Here is a 23,065-nt window from a genome sequence, read left to right on the forward strand (position 1 = left end):
TTTTGTCGTCTGCATAGCAGTGAAAGTTGACATTGTGTGACTGAATGAGATCACCAAGAGGTAGAATATATAGGGAAAACAACAGTGGTCAATGGTCCTTAAATGAAACCTTGCACCCGTGGGAGAGAATCCTCACCTGTTTGATGGTGGGTAGCTTGGTCAGCAGCAGCTGAAAGACAGGAGGGGGCAGCATCTGCTAGAGAAGATGCTGAGGCTGCCCGCACACAACAATGCCGTTGGTCAGCGGAACCTTCTCATAGTTTCCTGAGGGTTGGAACACAAAATAGATTATTTGAAAGGCACACTGTCAGGTCTGGAGCAAATTAATTTATATAGAAAAGTATTTTCTTCCAAAAAATAACGTTTGTAATCTTCAAATATCACGACAGGAAAATTAAAATGAATCAGACTAATTCCAGTCCATATCATAGATCAGACATGGAATAGTTATGTTGTAATATCGCCGTAGCCTTCAGTACAGATCTGGGGGTAGAGGTGGTTGAGAGAGCACACGAGGGCTACGTCCCAATTCTCCACCTTTCTCCCTAAGTGTGCTCACACACACACACACAATGTCCCCCAAAAAAGAAACAAATGTGAAACAAAATGTTATATTGTACCTGTACAACCTTTATTTGCCTTTCCAAAGAAACCTTTTTTGAAAATTTGAACATACAGTATACTTTATGGAAAAGAGATGTATGTTTCTGAATGATGCACCATGCTGCGTTGTTGACAATAAGACCGAGCAGCACAGATGAACCTTCAAACTCCCTCATTATAAAAGCCTCCTTCATAAATCCTGACCAGTGGATGAGGGCCGAAAAATATTTTAGCAACTTCAACTGCACACAACTGCACACAAGTTCCTTCACTGCAGCCAAGGTGAGTAAAACATTTAAACGTGTTAACCCTCGCAAGGCTGCAGGCCCAGACGGCATCCCCAGCCGCGCCCTCAGAGCATGCGCAGACCAGCTGGCTGGCGTGTTTACCGACATATTCAATCAATCCCTATCCCAGTCTGCTGTTCCCACATGCTTCAAGAGGGCACCCCCCTATCCACATCGATGGAACAGTAGTGGAGAGGGTAGCAAGTTTTAAGTTCCTCGGCATACACATCACAGACAAACTGAATTGGTCCACCCACACAGACAGCATCGTGAAGAAGGCACAGCAGCGCCTCTTCAACCTCAGGAGCCTGAAGAAATTTGGCTTGTCACCAAAAGCACTCACAAACCTCTACAGATGCACAATCGAGAGCATCCTGGCGGGCTGTATCACCGCCTGGTACGGCAACTGCTCCGCCCACAACCGTAAGGCTCTCCAGAGGGTAGTGAAGTCTGCACAACGCATCACCGGGGGCAAACTACCTGCCCTCCAGGACACCTACGACACCCGATGTTACAGGAAGGCCATAAAGATCATCAAGGACAACAACCACCCGAGCCACTGCCTGTTCACCCCGCTATCATCCAGAAGGCGAGGTCAGTACAGGTGCATCAAAGCTGGGACTGAGAGACTGAAAAACAGCTTCTATCTCAAGGCCATCAGACTGGGACTATTATCATTGCGTTTACTTGATAGCTACCTACACAAATAGCTAGCTAGAACAAAGTGTTAATAAGATAAATTCATTTAAAAAGATTAAAAGCAATACAAATAAGTTCTCCAGTAGGCATCTACAGCCACCACTAACATTGAGTGGCTGCTGCCAACACACTGACTCAACTCCAGCCACTTTAATAATGGGAATTGATGGGAAATGATGTAAAATATATCACTAGCCACTTTAAACAATGCTACCTAATATAATGTTTACATACCCTACATTATTCATCTCATATGTATACGTATATACTGTACTCTATATCATCTACTGCATCTTTATGTAATACATGTATCACTAGCCACTTTAACTATGCCACTTTGTTTACATACTCATCTCATATGTATATACTGTACTCGATACCATCTACTGTATCTTGCCTATGCCGCTCTGTACCATCACTCATTCATATATCCTTATGTACATATTCTTTATCCCCTTACACTTGTGTGTATAAGACAGTAGTTTTGGAATGTTAGTTAGATTACTTGTTGGTTATTACTGCATTGTCGGAACTAGAAGCACAAGCATTTCGCTACACTCGCATTAACATCTGCTAACCATGTGTATGTGACAAATAAAATTTGATTTGATTTGATTTGAACATCTTCACAATTCATGCACAGTGGTTGGAGAGCGAGGTAGCGACAGAGTTCCTTTCCTAATGTAGTCTAGTTCATATAGAAATGTATTTTCATGTCCAAAATACCCAGCAGCAGCAGAATTGTAAATACTGTATACAGTCTATGTAACAGATAGATCAATTGTTTAGGTCATTCTCATACTTACTTACTTACTTACTGACTTTATTGTCCCCATGGGGAAATGTTGTTGCAGTGTCATGTACACATTTAAAGTGGCGTTTAAATACAAAACAAAATTGACAATACAACTTTCATAACAGTTACATACCAATAAAAAAATAAAAAATAATAATTATAGTAAATAAAGAAATAAAACTTATTTTTTTAAAGACTAGCCTGCTGGCCTTACGGAGTTGATAGGAACATTAGCCCAAGCTATTTAGGCGGGATATCACACCTGGCACAAATGATTGTCTAGTTCTGTTTTTCCTGCTGAGGGCTGCCCATACTTGCGCCCAAAGGGGAGTAGTTCAAAGTCCAGGTACAGGGAGTGGCTTGGGTCTAAAATGATTTTGTGAGCCTTACAGAGGGCCCTGACCTTAAAGATCTCATCCAGGCCTGTCTGTTTGACTCCAAGTACCTTGCTTTCTGTGGTAATAATCCTTCTCAACATATTTCTCTGGCTGACAGTGGCATTGCCAAACCAACAAACAATACAAAAAGTTAAAATACTCTCAATAAAATATTTGTAAAACAGGGTCAATATAGTACAGTCTACTTAAGATCCAGCTTTTTGAGAAAGTTGTCTCTTTTTGTAGATCAGGTTTGTACATTTACACCACTGAAGCTTATTGTCCAAAAGGACACACAGATGTTTGTATTCCTCTATAATCTCTATGTTCTGACCTCTGATAGATGTTGCAGAGGTAGGTGTTATATGCTTCCTGAAGTCTATGCACATTTCTTTGGTCTTGTTGGTATTGAGGACCAAGTGTGATTCCTCACACCACTCTACAAAGTCATCTAGGACAGGGCCATGATGTTCCTCGTCATCATGCAACAGGCTGATCAAGGCAGTGTCATCAGCGAACTTAACATGGTGTCTGTCGGTATGGGAACTAGTACAGCTATTAGTGTACAAGATGTACAGGAGTGGGGACAAAACAGATCCCTGAGGAGAGCCTGTGTTGGTATTGCGTGTATCCGACACGTGGGGACCTATTTTGACTCGCTGTGAGCGTTGGCTCCGGAAGTCCAACAGCCACAAAACCAGCCCCCAATCTATGGAGAAGTCCCGAATGAGTCTCTGTGCCAGAATGTAAGGCTGGATTGTGTTGAAGGCAAAAGAAAAGTCAACAAACAGAACCCTGACATGGGATTTGGCACCCTCCAGATGTCTAGCCAGCAGCATACCACCCTGCATACCACTGCTGGCTTGCTTCTGAAGCTAAGCAGGGTTGGTCCTGGTCAGTCCCTGGATTGGAGACCAGATGCTGCTGGAAGTGGTGTTGGAGGGCCAGTAGGAGGCACTCTTTCCTCTGGTCTAAAAGATATTCCAATGCCCCGGGCCAGTGATTGGGGACACTGCCCAGTGTACGGTGCAGTCTTTCGGATGGGACGTGAAACGGGTGTCCTGACTCTCTGCGGTCATTAAAGATCCAATGGCACTTATCGTAAGAGTAGGGGTGTTAACCCTGGTGTCCTGGCTAAATTCCCAATCGGGCCATCACGGTCACCTAATAATCCCCTGTTTACAATTGGCTCATTCATCCCCCTCCTCTCCCCTGTAACTATTCCCCAGGTCGTTGCTGCAAATGAGAATGTGTTCTCATTCAACTTACCTGGTAAAATAACAGATAAATAAAATATAGACCATGTTAAGGAGGGTAAGAATGGCATAATCAACTCCTCTGCTAGGCTGATAGGCAAACTGAAATGGGTCGAGAAGCTTCTGGGTGACACTGAGAATATGACTTTCACAATTTTCTCAAGGCATTTCATTACTAAGGATGTCAAGGCGACAGGGCGGTAGTCATTCAGCACAGAGGGATTGGGTATAATTATTGAGTGTTTCCACAATACTGGCACGTGTTGCTGGTTGAGTGAGGATCGGAAAATGTCTAGCCTTATAAAAACACCAGCCTTATTGTCCAGCACAGTGAGTTACCACTTTTTTTCTCATAGACGGTGTGGAGTCTGACGAGAGACTAATCTTAGTTTAATAATAATTTTGACATCGGTCTGGTTCATGCTTTTCCCTCCTTTATTGCCTGCTCATTACACTAGAAATTACTTTATTATAATTGATATAATTAAAAACGGTACTATATCATTTCAATCACACATTGCTCACATAGGCCTACTTAATTAATACACTGCACAGAGAATCATTTGAAATATGATTCAGCTGATAATAATAATTCGAAAATAATTAATTAAGAAAAACGGAATATAATGCAACACAAACTAAACGCACAGACTAAAAACGAATGACCCTTCACAAGACTTAATAATTCATACCAACTTCAGAACATTTTAACTATCAAATATTTAAATAAACAGACAAATGCAGAGGAGAAGGAGGACATAAGGAGATGGGGGACTTCATCATGAGAAAAAGACTGAAAGTTGAGAGAGAGTGGAGTGGTCTCACTACTACTCCTGTACAACAAGAGGAAGCAATCAAATTGAAGAGAACCAATAAGTGAGTATGGGAATAAACGTGCTGCAAATCATATCTGAAATACGTATTGGCCTTGAAATACAGGGAAATAGAATGTAATGTTCTCATGACAAAGTCTTTGATCCTCTTAGCAACAAACGGTTCTTGCGGTTCCCTGAAGTTATGATCGGCATACAGTATGGTCTGGCTTTCACTTATTACAGTAGATCACAGGTTTTCTGGAATGAAAGTGTTTGTTGGCTTTAGAGTCTAATGGTTTGGATCAGTCCTCTTGAACGTGCATGGGGTTCATGACCACGGTCGTGGCATCCTGGAACAAGGGATTTTTCATCTGAAACACAAAAGGACCAAACAAGAGAGAAGTTTAGTACAGAGGGAGCATCATGTTATCATCAATCAATTTCAACACCTAACCTTACAAATCTTGCATTAAAGACTCATTAGATTGATTATTTTCCTTAAGATCAATACTAAACATCCACAAAAAGACCAAACATATTCACACAAATAATGATGAAATCCGCTATTCATATAAAAAGAATATAAACAGAATATAGAATATAAACAGAATAATAGAATATAAAATATATAGAATATAATAGAATATAAACAGAATAATAGAAAGTTATTTGGTTATGACAAGCAACCAGTTATTGCAGGGACATTTAGCCTATCTCACGTCATGGTGATTCATTGTCATGTGTGTGCTGTTCTTTCTCTCACATCTTTCCAGACTTCGGCCTCCTTTGCTTTGAGGAAGCTGTCATACTCTCTCCGGTAGTGAAGCTCTAGCATAAGCCTGCTGATGAGGATCACTGCGATGCCGATGAAGATGATGCTGGACACAGAGCTGCCGATGATCACGTAAGTCTTGTCAATAGAGCCTGCCAGGAATGTGGAGAGGAAGCGGTTGTAGTAGAACATGTGTCCTGACTGGGCCCCAGTTTCCCTGGTCAGGTCACATGGTAAGGAAAACCCCAATTATAATACAGCTTCAAATATTGAACACATTTTTTGTCTAATGTAAACAATATTAGCAGTATAGGGCAGAAAAAATACATGATAGGAATAGTGTTTTTTAGGCGAGCCTAAACACTAGTAATATTATAAATTGCTACAATGAGCAGTGAGATCCGAAGAAGTGAAAACATTAGAACATAAAATGAAACGAAAGGATGATGATTAGAGATAAATTGAAGGTCTCACGAGGCAGATCTGCGTAGAAGATCAGGATGTTGCCATCAGTCAACAGCTCCACTTTGTAGGAGATGGTGTCTTTACTGCAGGGGAACTCCTGGGGTCCCTTCATCCAAGTGAGCTTGACTGAGCCACAGAGTTGGCTGCAGTTACTCTTTGGGCCGCTAATCTTTTTATTGTCCAATTCACATGTCACACAGTCCCTGGACATAAAGACAGGTTAACAGACATACTGAAGGTACACACACACACGTTTTGTTGTTCTATCCTCGTGGGGACCTAAAATTAATTTATATTCAAAATTCTGTTTTCCTTAACCCCTAACCGTAAACCTAACCCTTACCTTTACCCTTACCATAACCATAACCTTGACCTTAAACCTAACCTTAACCCGTAACCCTAACCTAAATCATAAACCTAACTCCTAACCCTTACCCTAACCCTAATTCTAACCCAAACCCAGTTCTAACCCTAACTCTAACCCCTGATCTTATAATAGAATTTGTCCTCACGTGGATGGGGGAAATATCACCACGAGGGAGAATTTTCCTTGTTTTACTATCCTTGTGGGGACTTTTGGGGATTTTATTGTAGCAAAAGTAAACTGTTGCTGTACGGTCATTATTCAAGACCTAAGCTTTGTCAACCTGGAAGCTCAATCCAAACTCACTTTAAGTTATTGTCTTGTACTCACAGGAATTTTGGGCATGCGTTAGCAATCTTTGAGCAGTTTACGCCAAAGAAGTCTTTGTTGCACTGGCACTGGTTACACTGGCATGTTCCCTGGCCATTGCACAGCTTCTCAACAGTCCTACACTGGTCGGTGAGGGTGGAACAGTCACATGCAGAGCCTGTGTAATTGGCATTACACTTACATGTTCCACATTCACACTGCCCATTACCTGCAGAAGACATTACATGGCTGAAAAATGGGCTGCAATAAAATACAACTAAGGAACACATTCTTCAGCCAATCAAAATGCATGGCAGGAACTAACTGTTTGAGTTTACTCACCACCGCAGAGCATGTTGTTGTGGCGGGCACAGATGTTGTCATCACATTGGCAAAAATTGCCATGGTGGGTGCCCTGACACATACACATGCCACACTCACAGCTCCCATGCCCGCTGCACAGCTGCGAGGAGTTGTCTTGGCGACATGTTGCGGCCATAGATTCGGCAGAGGTCATGTCCTTAGGCCGCTCACACTCACACCTCTGACCCAGGTGACCCTCATCACAGCTAAAGGGCATAGTATTTTACAAAAACGATGAAAAGCCAGGGAAAAAAAAAAAAAAACAGGGGAAATTCTGATACTTATAGCCTATTTTGGGGCAGGAGTTGTTTCTGGTCAGGTTACGTGATCAGAGAAGACTCCTATTCCTACTCATCAGTATCTAAACAACACTTTAATAACTTTCTCTGTATTCACTTTATCTGGAGAACAATTGGCTTGAATCCCCTGAAGTTTTGATAACATCCAGTATATCTTTGATACATTTCTTTGACTACAAAAACTAGTTTAATGCTCTATGGTAACAGTCAGACTGCAGACTGACTGTTTCCCTCACTCTGTGCAGTTTGTAAGCACAGTTCTCTATCTCACCAAACAGGAGGTGCTGTGAGTTCTAGTCATAATTTTAGGACTTGCCTGCAGATGCCGCAGGTGAGCGTTCCAATTTCATTGCAATGTGAGGACTGCTCTTCTCTGTCTTGGCAGTCACAGTCACACAGGGTTTCCACAGAGACCTTCAGGGTCTCGCTGATGCCCTGCAGTTTTAGGGAAAACGTCTGCTTCTCCTTTAGACATGTTGAAATGTTCAGGCTTACCGTGAAGTTGACCTGGGAGCAAGAGAGGGGATAATACACAACAAAATGTTCTTTCAGTCCAAGTTACATGACTAAATCCTTTGAAGACATGAGCTTTGCTGTTCTTATTCACATTATGATCTCTTCCCCCGCCCCTGCTTTGTGCCAGACCTGCTGGTTGAGCTTGACGTTCATGCACTCGCCCCTCCTCTGCCAATGGGTGTTGTCCCCTTTTTCAGGGGTGCAGTGGGATCTGTAGGTCACGTCCAGATCTGAGGGAGCTTCATGGTGCTCCAGTAAGATGGTGGAGGACAGGTTCTGTGAATAGATATGCATTACCAGATAGAACTGCTGATGATGTTACATCTATATCTATGTGTCCAATAAATGGCATTTCATTGCAAGGCCACTTTTGTTTGTAAGTAATGCATTTGCAAAAGTAGTATATATTTCTCTATTTTAACATACTCCTATCTAGAGAAATGTAGGTCTATCATGTATGAAACCTTTGAAGTCCCCACTAGGAAGATTTAGACATAATTTGCCACAGCCTTTTTTTAGACCTGTGTGAGCACAGCACACACTATACACTGTAGATCAGTAGGTAACCATGATGCCATGGTTTCCAATGAAAATACATATGAGTAGGTTCTACCCTTTTAGTCTGCAGTGTGACTCATGAGCATAACCACAGACATGCTTTTATTTCCAGCTTCAGCATCTCTGTTTCAAAAAAAGCATTCCTATTTTTTGGTCATTGCAGCCATTCGCCATTTTGCAGTAGCTTGTTAACTGTATTCTAAGCTTGAGATACTCACACTGTAGGCCTCTGAGATGAGCAGGACCACGTTGCTGGAGTCATTCTTCAGGACCCCCACCACTGACTGAGGGATTAGTTTACTCAATGCCTAGAGAAGTGTGTGTGTGTGTGTGTGTGTGTGTGTGTGTGTGTGTGTGTGTGTGTGTTTAGGTATGGGCACAATAGAGAGAGATGGGAGGAGGTATAAATGCTGAGGTTAAAGGTCCAAGGCAGCTGTTTTTATCTCAACATCAAAGCATTTCTGGGTAACAATTAAGTACCTTACTGTGATTGTTTTCAATTAAAATGGTAAACATGAAACAAAAATAACTTCTTAGCAAACAGAAGTTTCTCAAGCAAGAATTTTGCTGGGACTGTCTGGAAGTGTTCTTAGTGGGGAATGGATAATGAAAACTAGCTGTTATTGGCAGAAATGTTTGGAACTCTCTTTCTTATTGGTCTATTAACTCATGTCACCAGGCAGGCCAAAACTTAATCCCACCAAAACAGCCTGAAATTTCAGGTGGTCTTTAAAACAGCTCTTACACTAAAAGGGTATTATCATCCTTTTCACAATTTCACAGTATTATTCCAACCTCACAGTGTGGAAATATATAGAAAACACAGAGAAATCATGTTTTTGACTACATTGGGCCTTTTTTCCATTTGGGCCATTTTTCTGGAGTATTTCTCCTGTCTTATCCGGTGTCCTGTGTGAATTTAAGTACGCTCTCTCTAATTCTTTCTTTCTTTCTCTCGGAGGACCTGAGCCCTAGGACCATGCCTCAGGACTACCTGGCATGATGATTCCTTGCTGTCCCCAGTCCACCTGGCCGTGCTACTGCTCCAGTTTAAACTGTTCTGCCTGTGGCTATGGAACCCTGACCTGTTCACCGGACGTGCTACCTGTCCCAGACCTGCTGTTTTCAACTCTCTAGAGACAGCAGGAGCGGTAGAGATACTCTCAATGATTGGCTATGAAAAGCCAACTGACATTTACTCCTGAGGTGCTGACTTGCTGCACCCTCGACAACTACTGTGATTATTATTATTTGAGCATGCTGGTCATTTATGAACATTTAAACATCTTGGCCATGTTCTGTTATAATATCCACCTGGCACAGCCAGAAGAGGACTGGCCACACCTCATAGTCAGGTTTCTTCCTAGGTTATGGCCTTTCTAGGGAGCTTTTCCTAGCCACTGTGCCTCTACACCTGCATTGCTGGCTGTTTGGGGTTTTAGGCTGGGTTTCTGTACAGCAATTTGATATATCAGCTGATGTAAGAAGGGCTATTTGATAAACATTTTGTGACATTTTGTAATCTGCTCTTACAAAAACAACCTCTGCTGTCAGTTCTGACCTTGTAGGCAGCAACACTGTCCTCGGTGACAGCAAAGATGAGCTGGATGTTATTGGCTGCCAGGACCCTGGCAAGCTGGCCAACCGATGGGTAGTCCTGAGACACATACAGGAAGTGGATTAAATAACCACAGAAAGATGTTGTAGTACCCCAGTTCTCCTGCAATAAATGTTAGCCCCTATCACTGAAACAAGGTCACGTCTTCTAAGTGTTGATCACCCTTCTCCTCTCTTGATAACTCACATATTTAGTGCCATCGTAGAAGCCAGTGCCATTGAGATGGCACATGCCGTCATGAGGCTCGAATATACCAGCCAGCCTGCCATCCCCGGCAATATGGAAGGTGTCATCTGACGTGTAGACCAGGATCCGGGTGACATTGTTCCAACCAATCACACTCTGGAAAGAGAGAGACACAGAGTGACAGAGATGGTGTGAGGCAAGTAAGAGAGAGAGAAAGAAAGAAGGAAAAACCCATAGAAAAAGAAATATGGATGTTCTAGACATCCTTGCCTCCAATCTATAAAGTGGAGGTGACTGTGTTTGGTTATGTATGACACTACCTGGCAGACAGCTGCCTGCATGATTGCGTCAAAGCCTGCCTCGGGGGAGTCCAGGTTTCCAGAGATGATCTGGTCGCTGACCCTGGTCTTGAACTCGTCCACGTCTTCTGTGAGTCTCAGAATATTTTGGAAGCTGAAGGCAGGTTGACAGATGTTCAGGCGGTTGGGACAGGGGTTATTCTTCTTGGCCTTCACCTGGCTGACGTATGGCAGAGCCACCTTGTCTACAAATGAGCCGAAGCCTGACAGCGGAGAGAGGAGAGGGATAAAGATGGACAGGATGAGGAGAGGTGGCATATTCGGATGACTACACACAGTTGATTGAAATCCTGACATGAAATCCTATCTTCTGCAAAGGTCTGTCTCCTCAGCACTCACCAATGCGGACCTTCTGGGTGACTTTTTTCAGTGCAGAGAGGATATCCTGGCCTAGGTTCTTGATGGTGTCCAGGTCGTCCTTCATGGAGAAGGACAGGTCCATCAGGTAGTACAGGTCTATGGGGTAGCCCTCGGCTCTCTTGAATGAGACATTGAAGGTCTGAGGGACTCCTAAAACAAACGGGTCAGCTAGAACAGTTATCAACTGCAAATACATGCATCACTACAATACTTCACATGATGTCGTTATTTCTATTACTTTGCACGGCTTCAAAAATAATCTATAAAGCACCATTACAAATTTCAGATTTCAGACCTGTCCCTGTTTGAATTTCAGATTTCAGACCTGTCCCTGTTTGTATTTCAGATTTCAGACCTGTCCCTGTTTGAATTTCAGATTTCAGACCTGTCCCTGTTTGAATTTCAGATTTCAGACCTGTCCCTGTTTGTATTTCAGATTTCAGACCTGTCCCTGTTTGTATTTCAGATTTCAGACCTGTCCCTGTTTGTATTTCAGATTTCAGACCTGTCCCTGTTTGTATTTCAGATTTGAGACCTGTCCCTGTTTGTATTTCAGATTTCAGACCTGTCCCTGTTTGTATTTCAGATTTCAGACCTGTCCCTGTTTGAATTTCAGATTTCAGACCTGTCCCTGTTTGTATTTCAGATTTCAGACCTGTCCCTGTTTGAATTTCAGATTTCAGACCTGTCCCTGTTTGTATTTCAGATTTCAGACCTGTCCCTGTTTGTATTTCAGATTTCAGACCTGTCCCTGTTTGTATTTCAGATTTCAGACCTGTCCCTGTTTGTATTTCAGATTTCAGACCTGTCCCTGTTTGTATTTCAGATTTCAGACCTGTCCCTGTTTGTATTCTGAGAAATACTTCCTTTTAGGAAGAGTCATATAACTCTCACCGACTCTGAGTTTGAAGAGGAGGTTTTGTGGCTTAAGCTGGACCACATTGTCTGAGTTGCTGCTGAGATCATTATTCTTCAGAAAGACTGGATCTAATCGGGGGTTGATGATGTCCATCTGCTCACAACGCCTGGTCCTCAGAGACTCAGCAGTGTCACACCTCCGCTCAATGGACTCTCCAGACTTCAGGAAGTCCTGTCAGGAGGATGTGTATTATGGTCTTAGTTCAGTGTGTCGGACTAAGGATAGAGAAAATAAAAACACTGACTCATACATGTGGGTTGCCAGATTATCATGTGGGCCTACCTGCTGTCAATCCAACAGATGGGGGTTAATCTCTGTATAATTATTATCTTTAAAGATACATAGGACATGTCATTATTATAGATAGGACCTATAAATTAGACTGTTGCTTTGGGGAAGAGGGTTTTGGTTGCAGGGAGAAATGACAGAGTTAAAGTCAAAGCCAACAAGCATTTGAATGTATCACCAATATCTTCACCAAAATATATACCACATAAATTAACAGGAAATGCATGTGGAAATAGAATAGAAAGACGGAAGTGAGTCTGACATCAGTTGCACGACTAGTTTAGGAAACCACAGAGCGCTGCTGCAGCACAATACACCATTCAATTATCAACCCCAAACTGAGAGCAGGATAGGGAACATACACATGTTGTGTAAGACATGAGCACCCAAGCAAGACAGTGTGTTTACTGATTCTGAGTAAGACAATCCACTGGGCACACATGGGTTGATTCAATGTTGTTTCCATTCATTTCAATGAAATTACGTTAAACAACGTGAAATTGACCTTGAACTGACACCTGTGCCCAGTGGGATTTGTCAGCTGACTTGAAGTATTAACTTGAAACAATAAAACCGTTTTCAATTGTGAGCAAATCTTCAAAAATCTAAGCAACATAAACGTGCAATAAAATCTGTCCTACTTTCTGATTGCTGTCCTACTTTCTGAGTTGATCAGGCTGTTGATTGTGGTCTGTGGAATGTTCGGTTTCAATGGCTGTGCGAAGTTGCTGGATATTGGCAGGAACTGGAACATGCTATCGTACATGTCGATCCAGAGCATCCCAAACATGCTCAATGGGGGACATGTCTGGTAAGTATGGGGGCCATGGAAGAACTGGGACATTTTCAGCTTCCAAGTATTGTGATATGGAGCTGTGCATTATCATGCTGAAACCTGAGGTGATGGCGGCAGATGAATGGCGCAACAATGAGCCTCAAGATCTCATCACGGTATCTCTGTGCATTCAAATTGCCATCGATAAAATGCAATTGTGTTGGTTTTCCGTAGCCTATGCCTAACCACACCATAACCCCACCGCCACCATGGGGCACTCTGTTCACAATGTTGACATCAGCAAACCCACACAACGCTATACACGTGGTCTATGGTTATGAGGCCGGTTGGACGTACTGATAAATTCTCGAAAATAACATTGAAGGTGGCTTATGGTAGAGAAATGAACATAACATTATCTGGCAAGAGCTGTGGTGGATATTCCTGCAGTCAGCATGCCAATTGCACAATCCATCAAAATTTGAGACATCTGTGGCATTGTGTTGTGTGACAAAACTGCACATTTGAGTGTAGGCTTTTATTGGCCCCCGCACAAGGTGCACCTGTGTAATGATCATGCTATTTAATTAGCTTCTTGATATGCCACACCTGTCAGGTGGATGTACTATCTTGGCAAAGGAGAAATGCTCACTAATAGGGATGTTAACACATTTGTGCACCAATTTTGAGAGAAAGAATATTTTTGTGAGTATGGAACATTTCTGGGATCTTTTATTTCAGCTCATGAAACACAGGACCAACACTTTAAGGCACCTGTATTTATTTATTTTTACCATAAAAAAAGCTTATGTATTGGCAATTCGTCTGAAATTGTGGTGAAAAAAAATCGAAATAATTTAAAAAGAGGACCAGAACCTATGATATGTATAATCAAGGCCTTGAGACTATAAAGCCTTGCAGACTATATCTGCAAAATGTCTAGTTTTGAGATTAGTATTTTTTAATTGGAAAAGTTGTTACAAATCTGTATAGAAGATGCGAAAGACATACCGTTTTCAACCATTGGAAACATTTACTTAATCATTAATGTATATATTTTTAAAATCCTTTTTACCTTTGTGCATTATACATTTGTGACTTCAATATTATCTGGAATCTGTTTAGAACACCCAGAATCTATTGCTTTGTTTTACCATTCATCAACTGGAATCTGTGACAAACCTGGACCTTTTTGTGAGTAATAAATTACATTTTAATTGCAACTAGAACAATAACTCTCTTAAGTCTTTAAATGGGGAAAACGTGTTGGAACCAGTCTTTGTAAAAGTGGCTATAGCAGACCTGGGTTCAAATCAATTATCCATTGAAGCCACCATGCAGCCATCTTGGTACTCTTCCTTCAACAACGGTCAGGAGGAATTTTGCACCATTCCTCTTTACAAAACTGGTTCAGTTTAGCAATATTCTTGGGATGTCTGGTGTGAACTGCTCTCTTGAGGTCATGACACAGCACCTTAAATCGGGTTGAGGTCAGGACTCTGACTGGGCCACTCCAGCAGGCACACTTTCTTCTGTTGAAGCCATTCTGTAATTGATTTACTTCTGTGTTTTGGGTCGTTGTCCTGTTGCATCACCCAACTTCTGTTGAGCTTCAATTGGCAAACAGATATAATTAGCATTCTCCTGCAAAATGTCTTGATAAACTTGGAAATTCAATTTTTCCGTTGATGATAGCAAGCTGTCCAGGCCCTGAGGCAGCAAAGCATCCCCAAACCATGATGCTCCCTCCACCATACTTTACAGTTGGGATGAGGTTTTGATGTTGATGTGCTGTGCCTTTTTTTCTCCACACATAGTGTTGTGTGTTCCTTCCAAAACAACTCAACGATAGTTTCATCTGTCCACAGAATATTTTGCCAGTAGCACTGTGGAACAGCCAGGTGCACTTTTGCAAACTTCAGATGTTCAGGAATGTTTTTTTTTGGTGTCCTCCCATGAACACCCTTCTTGTTTAGTGTTTTACATATAGTAGACTCGTCAACAGAGATGTTAGCCTGTTCCAGAGATTTCTGTAAGTCTTTAGCTGACACTCTAGGATTGTTCTTTACCTCATTGAGCGTTCTGCGCTGTGCTCTTGCAGTCATCTTTGCAGGATGGCCACTCCTAGGGAGAGTAGCAACAGTGCTGAATTTTCTCCATTTATAGACAATTTGTCTTACCATGGACTGATGAACAGCAAGGCTTTTAGAAATACTTTTGTAACCCTTTCCAGCTTTATGCAAGTCAACAATTCTTAATCTTAGGTCTTCTGAGATCTTTTTTGTTTCGAGGCATGGTTGATATCAGGCAATGCTTCTTGTGAATAGCAAACTCTGATTTTGTGTGTGTTTTTTATAGGGAAAGGCAGCTCTAACCAACATCTCCAATCTCGTCTCATTGATTGGACTCCAGGTTAGCTGACTCCTGACTCCAATTAGCTTTTGGAGAAGTCATTAGCCTAGGTGTTCACATACTTTTTCCAACCTACACTGTGAATGTTTAAATTATGTTTTCAATATAGACAATAAAAATACAATAATTTGTGTGTTATTAGTTTAAGCACACTATGTTTGTCTATTGTTGTGACTTCGATGAAGATCAGATCAAATTTGATGACCAATTTCTGCAGAAATCCAGGTAATTCCAAAGGGTTCACATACTTTTTCTTGCCACTGTATGTAAATAAAAACATTGAGAATTTTCAAATACACAACCCACAACAAATACTTTTATTTGAGTATTTGGAATGATTTTTTGTTAAAAAACAAACAAATAGTCTACCAAATTGTAATTGAGAGTATTTTCAAAAACCTGGGTTAATGCATGGGAGTGTATTTGAGTCAGTGTATTTGAGTATTTTCAAAATCTTTCCAAGTCTATTTCCAAATACATTATACTATTCAACTACTTGTTTTTTCAAATTAAAGATATCTGAATATTTACTTCAAAAGGTATGTGAAAGTAATTGAGATATTTGAAATAGTATTTGAACCCAGGTCTGGTCTATAGAAGTGTCCTTTTGGAATCTTAGAACCTAGCCACTACACTTTGTTTAATGAGTAGTGCTATGGTGAAGAACCTATGCAGTGCCATATGTCTGTAATTTGACACTAGTATAAATGTTTGATGATCTAGAAAGAGAAGATATTCTAACAGTTATAGCCAGGGGTTGGAGCCGGTTCAGGGAACAGAAAGAAAACCTGAAAATGATGACATTTTTCTAGAAATAGAATCAGAAATGAAAACAAAAGTGATATATACTGTTCCGGATTAGAAAAGTAATTTTACGTTCAAGTCTTTTTTTTTTATAGTCCCACAAAACATGCAACAAATTGCCTACACAAAGACCTCACTGTCACTCATAAACTTATTCCAGTGTCTGCCTGCCAGCTGTAAATCTTTGCCAGGGTGTGTGTGTGTGTAGGCTACCTCCCCTCCCTCCGAACCATGCATAGTCTACTGTAACTACTGACATTACAGGTGTGATTCAGAAATTTGGGAGAGAGATTTTGAATTAGAGAACAATGGATTATCTTTTCAATGCTAGTTAAGGATACTATAGTTTTCACGTTTCACATTGGATTTATTAACTGCAAAAAGCTAAGACGTGTTTTTATTTGAATTATGGTGCCGCTCTGCACACACAAGCTTGTTAGTTAGCTAGCTAGCTTGTTAGCTCTCGAAAATTCTAGGTGGCATTATGTGTAATGTAATGGAACTGAGAGTCATGATCAACTCTGGTCCAATGTTAGTTAAGACAACTCTCTGAAGTTCAAAGACATTCAAAGTTCCTTCATAGAAGCCGCTCCTCCGTAGGTATAATACTGTGGGCCTAATTCAGATAACGCATGTCATAACAACAAGATGCCCAGCGCTTCATGCCAGCACTCTCCTCACACGCAACATTTTATTGGAATGTTACACTCTACACTACACTTTTCTGACCAATGTATGTACACAGCTTGCCCACTCCACAGCAAGCTGCTCTATCCAGTGGTAAAGTCATTTAATGTTGAACTAAATGTCATTTTTACTTGTTTTTGGTTTGAACTGGTTCAGAACTTTATTTTGCTGGTCGGAACAGTGGAACAGAACAAAGAATATGTTATGTTCAGAATGAAACGATTGGAAAATAACTTTTCCTCTAAATGTATGACAATGTGAAGGAGAAATGTAAACATTCACTTGACCTAACGGGCTTTCCATCAATCTAACCTTTCACACCTCTTATCACCAGGAGGTAAGGAGGTAAAGTGTTTGACACGTCACGTGATCTCTTCCACCATTACATTTAAGGTCCTGTATAATTAAACCCATAACTGTAAGTAAAATGTCTGCTGAACTGTAGAAGCTATTGAAAATGTTGAAAATATAACATCCACAAAATCTTACATGAGCTTGATGGGACATCATTGTCTATGATCTCACCCAAGTTGCAAAAGATTTTCACCATTCAGCCTGCAGTGAAGACCCATTACCCCTTGGTTTTCTTCTTCTTTTTCCCTACTATTTCTCTTTTTTTCCCTCTCTGTATTATTGGGAAGGACCCGTAAGTAAGCATTTCACTGTTGTTTACGACGCATGTGACAAATAATTGTACTTGATCCTATTGTAAGTAGCTCCTACAGTGTGAATGGCCTAATGCCGTCGTCCCACATGTTGTCCACAGAGAAGCCAACTCACAAAGCAATCAAGTCCAAAGTATAGCAACACTCAAGGATAAAACATGCAACAGTTTGAAACAAAGAAATGAGGAAGCAACAGCAAGCCAGATGATGCATGATAAAGCTGACCTTGTGTTTGCACCAGGCACATCCAGGGCTCCTCAGGCAAGCTGAACATGAGGGCTGGGACACACATCCTTGGGGGACCCCTGAAACACCAAACACAACAGTGACATCATTAATGATCCCTGACTCTCTCAGGCACAAATTCACAGCAGAGGTCTAGGAGGGTCTGCTACAAGGGCGAAATTGTGGCGTACATATTGGGGGGGAAGAACAGTAGACAGTAGATCCAGGTGGTACCCCCTCCGGAAATTTGTTTGACATTTTAAAACAGTTCTAGGGGGTATGTTGAGGGATAAATGATTTTGAAAGTATAAATGGAAGGAAGTATAACTGATTTCTTAAATGTATTATTTTACCCCTTTACCATTTCATGGTATCCAATAATTAGTTACTGTCTTGTCTCATCTCTGCAACTCCCGTACGGACTTGGGAGAGGCGAAGGTCGAGAGCCATGCGTCCTCCGAAACACAACCCAACCAAGCCACACTGCTTCTTGACACAACACACATCCAACCCGGAAGCCAGACGTACCAATGTGTCGGAGGAAACACCATACACCCAGCGACCTGGTCAGCGTGCACTGTGCCCAGCCTGCCACAGGAGTCGCTAGTGCACAATGAGACAAGGATATCCTTGCCGTCCAAACCCTCCCTAACCCTGGACAACACTGGGCCAATTGTGTATCACCCCATGAGCCTCCCGGTCACAGCCAGCTGCGGCAGAGCCTGGGCTTGTTGCAGTGGCTTAGACCACTGTGCCACCCGGGAGGCCCCAAAACAGATTTTTGGGTGGGGGGACAAACAGACAAACAGCAAGCATTTTGCCATGGGGCAGAGAGAAAAATGTTGCAGTTTTAAAGTCCTACCCAAATAACGTTGTTGACCCTATACTTGTATTTGTAGCCAAAGCATAAATTGGGGGAAAAAAACATATATCTCAAACAGATTGTTTAAAAAATGCTTGCCATTTCCTCATAGAAGATGATGTGAGCTGACCAATCAGGGGTTTCCTTGCCCACACCAGTCTGTGATTGGGGTACTACCACACCATTCTAACACAGAAAAGTGGCTTTTTAACATACTTAATTACCATTATTTGTAAAGAAAACTATTTCACTCATATTCTAATTAATGACAAGTCATATTTCATAGAAATCTGGAAACACTGGACAGTTACCTTTTTTTAGGTTGACTTTTTTAGGTTGGGAAAAAACGTAAAACTAAATAAAAAGTATTTAAACTGATCAATGCACCGTCATACCAGGTCATTTAACGCTTAAAGTAAATAGATGAATAATATATAAGGTATGTGTCATTTCTTACCACAGGCTGCTGAGGGGAGGACGGCTCATGATAATGGCCGGAACGGAGCGAATTAATTGGCATCAAACACCTGGAAACCTTGGAAACCATGTATTTGATGTATTTGTTGCCATTCCACTAATTCCGCTCCAGTCATTACCATGAGCCCGTTCTCCCCAATTAATGTGCCACCAACCTCCTGTGTTTCTTAACGATCTCTACAGCTTCCATCCAAAAACCAATCCTGTGAAATGACGTCAACACATACTGGAGGAGTTACTGGCTAGCTACAAGTAGCTATCTTAGCTAACGAACTAGCTACGTTGGTTGTGGCGTGCATGACCAGAAAGACACATTGATGAATCACCAAAGGCACACCCTATTTCTGTTTGAAAGTTGGACTGTTTTCGTGCCCAAAGTCGACCGTTAAAGTAAGGGCCTGTTCCCCGTGGCAATTTTGCCTTTGGTTTGCTAAATTAATATAGGGGAAATACTGCTCTCATAATGGACCTGCCATTACCCATGTCTGCCTTGTGCCAGGTACCAGTATCAGGGTTGGGGTCAACGCTTGTCAATTCCAGAAGTGAATTCTTACTCAACGATTTCAAAATCAACATTGGAAATAAATTACACTTTCTAATTATTGAATAAGAATTTCAAGTCAATTCCTCTATTAAAATGGGATACCCCCAACCCTGACTAGTAGTTGTAGATGGCAGTGCACTTACCTTGAATTTGGTTCTGTCCCACACAGTACAAGAGAAAGGTCCCTAATATAAAGATCCCAACCATTGCCTGAGGATATAAATGGAGTGAGCGATAGACCGAGTGGATGAGGGTCTTCTTCTAGAAAGAGAAAGTCAAGAGAGCGTCGTGAGAAGGCAGGGAGCAGGAGGCGGGCACAGAATACAGCAGACAGGCCACTTCCTCTTGAGTTCTCACAAGTTGTCAACCACACACCCCACAATGTTCATTTTCTCATGTTTTCTTAGTCGACCCTCTTGGAAACGAGAAATATAATCACTAACTAATTTTGAGCCACTAGATTGAAACCAGAGGCTTTCTCCCATCTCCTTAATATGAGAAATGAAACTCAAAGCTAAACCAAACCTTATTTCTAATTCAGAAACGTTCCCTGGAGCTTCCAATACTGTTATGATCTCAATAAATAATTGTAGTGATTTGAATATCACTCTTACGCTTACAAACACTTGCTTTCTCATCCACAGGTACTGTATACCCAACGTTCATCCACCTACTGTACACGCAATGTTCATCCACCTACTGTACACCCAACGTTCATCCACCTACTGTACACCCAACGTTCATCCACCTACTGTACACCCAACGTTCATCCACCTACTGTACACCCAACGTTCATCCACCTACTGTACACCCAACGTTCATCCACCTACTGTACACCCAACGTTCATCCACCTACTGTACATGCAACGTTCATCCACCTACTGTACACCCAACGTTCATCCACCTACTGTACACCCAACATTCATCCACCTACTGTACACCCAACGTTCATCCACCTACTGTACACCCAACGTTCATCCACCTACTGTACATACATTACACATACATTTCAAGGCCTGCTTAGAACTTGTCTTTAGGGCATCAGCCTCAAATCTATGGGCTTCATTAAAGATATTCTCTCTCTCTCTCTCTCTCTCTCTCTCTCTCTCTCTCTCTCTCTCTCTCTCTCTCTCTCTCTCTCTCTCTCTCTCTCTCTCTCTCTCTCTCTCTCTCTCTCTCTCTCTCTCTCTCTCTCTCTCTCTCTCTCTCTCTCTCTCTCTCTCTCTCTCTCTCTCTCTCTCTCTCTCTCTCTCTCTCTCACACACACACACACATAAACACACTGCAGATGTTCTGGGAAGGAAGTTGGCTGGTGTCTGAAATGGGTCAGGCGTTGATTAACACAAACTACAGACCGCAGATGAAATATTGCAGTTTGTCTGACTGGCTGGGTGACAGCCTTTGGTTACAAAGGGGCCGATTCAGACTTTACGGCCCCTTTGTGACCTTAGGAAATGTGCGCCTGAACGGCCCTCCAACTGATAATTACTGAAAGAAATCTGTAATTTTCTTTGCTCACGCTACATACAGAAGGCTATATCAGTCCGCTAATACAGGACTAGTAAAGGCTCAGTGCACTACTTTTGTAAAAAAAACTGTTTTCCTCAAATAAAATTATATATATATATATATATTTATATATATATATACATTTATTCTGATTTTTAAGCGGGTGCAGCACCCTCAGCACCCCTACTTCATGTGTCTCCATCCCAAACGTGTATTTGGCTGGCACTGGCATTTTCCCATGCTTTAAGAGCAACTGAACGTAATAAGCAACTTCTTGTTTTGAAAACGGTCTATGTGGCATCGATAGTCACAAACATTTATTTTAGTGTCAGCATGTACTACAAAGTGTAAATAGTATCATTTTGGTCATAAAGTCAGTCTGGTCCAAAACGGAGATTTGGTGATAATTTGGAAAAATGTGTATGTCATGGAATGAAGCCTATTGTAACAGTTTTCTCTTTGAGTTGGGTTTTCAATCCTGACCACAGCTGGCAGCACCCAAGTAATCATCAATCCGGAGCGCAGCTGCATGCGACCAGATCATAATGCCCACGGTCAATTTGGTTTGACATTCGATTTCCCTATGGTGCTAGTTAGGGACCAACAGTATTACACAATATAATTTTAAAATGTCAATAGCTCCACATTTCAATTACTTAAAAACCTCAAACCAACCATACATTTTAGAAATGCATGTACACATATTGAAAGCATTTAATGAGACAACTAAAAGGTGTGCAACATGAAAATATTGTCCCATTTACATTGTGTAATTTATTGACTAGCCCCACAGATAGGCTATCCAAAGTCAAACCAATTTTGCCACAGTCTCACACCAACCAGCTGAAGCTAATTGGCAAAAGAAGTTGGCTAGCTTGCTAGCTAGTCTAGGCTACTTCCAGACACAAGACCTGATTAGACTGTAACTGTGTACTGTTTTGGCAGAGTGAAAGTACAAACACTTCCCACATTCAAACACACACAAGAGACACCTACACCAAAGCACGCCTCCAAAACCCAAATCATTCTCAGTTGCATTTCCTAATGAGGGGAATTGAAACTGAGGCTAAATCAGGAAGTTCAGCCCCCCTTTAAATTCAAGGTCAGAATATGCATATGGGTGACTGGAGTAAATTGAGCCAAAGGGGTGTGTTAAGCCACCCTTTTTTCTAGCAAACTATACACAAAATGTATAATTTGACCAAATATTTAGGAAGAGGTCATAATTTCATGGAGTCTGAAGAGTGGTAAGGAAGATAGGCCGAGTAAAATGAATCTATTGTGTTAGAGGTTTCATGATGCTTGTATCTAAACCAAAGTAGATCCTTTTAACAGTTTGGGTCTCTATATGCTTCAATGTCCTAAACCTAGCATGAAAGTGCATCCTTGTAGTTGTGTGGGCTAATATAGTCAAAATGTTTACCTTGGGGTAAGTTAAGCAAATGTAAGTGTTTTCTTCCCAGGCGTAATGCAAAGCATTATTTCTGGGATATGATGTAACAACACGGCGTGGCCCATGATAAAGTCTTTAAAAAGTGCAGTGTTTTTTAGGTGTTACTGCAGATATAGCTATATGCACCATTTAGATTTTAGTTTCGGGCGGAGAGATAATGTCATTGGTGCTGTGTTAAAATGTGCTTAAAATGATTCAAAGATGGCGATTGTGATTGAGTTGAATAGTGTTTGGGAAATAAAGATAGTTTTAAAAAGGTAGTGGTAATATTTCATTCAGCACAGAAATTTGTAGGTGGCGTAACTCACCCTGCCCTGAGGATCAATTTACCCAGGGTAAGTTGCGCCAAGAGACCACTTTTTTTGGACAAGCTATGTTTTCAAAACTGTAATGTTTACATGAATTCTGATTATTTCCAGGGATACACAACATCCTGAAATATA

At 41.5% G+C, this 23,065-nt stretch overlaps 1 protein-coding gene across 1 annotated transcript; it reads right to left on the bottom strand.

Moving 5' to 3' along the window:
• Nucleotides 1-4,430: 4,430 nt before the first annotated feature.
• On the bottom strand, nt 4,431-19,985 carry itgb7 (integrin, beta 7). Its single transcript, XM_020489844.2, has 15 exons — nt 19,804-19,985; nt 17,778-17,857; nt 11,897-12,092; nt 10,982-11,152; nt 10,604-10,845; nt 10,284-10,439; nt 10,041-10,136; nt 8,698-8,787; nt 8,051-8,197; nt 7,722-7,912; nt 7,086-7,312; nt 6,765-6,972; nt 6,080-6,273; nt 5,597-5,757; nt 4,431-5,204 (listed from the first exon to the last, which is right to left on the bottom strand). Exons 1-15 carry the CDS (start codon nt 19,865-19,867, stop codon nt 5,136-5,138), a joined length of 2,292 nt encoding a protein of 763 aa, XP_020345433.1. The 5' UTR covers nt 19,868-19,985; the 3' UTR covers nt 4,431-5,135.
• Between the last annotated feature and the right edge of the window lie 3,080 nt (nt 19,986-23,065).

The sequence above is a fragment of the Oncorhynchus kisutch genome, linkage group LG1 (assembly GCF_002021735.2).
Source record: "Oncorhynchus kisutch isolate 150728-3 linkage group LG1, Okis_V2, whole genome shotgun sequence".
Lineage (NCBI taxonomy): Eukaryota > Metazoa > Chordata > Actinopteri > Salmoniformes > Salmonidae > Oncorhynchus > Oncorhynchus kisutch.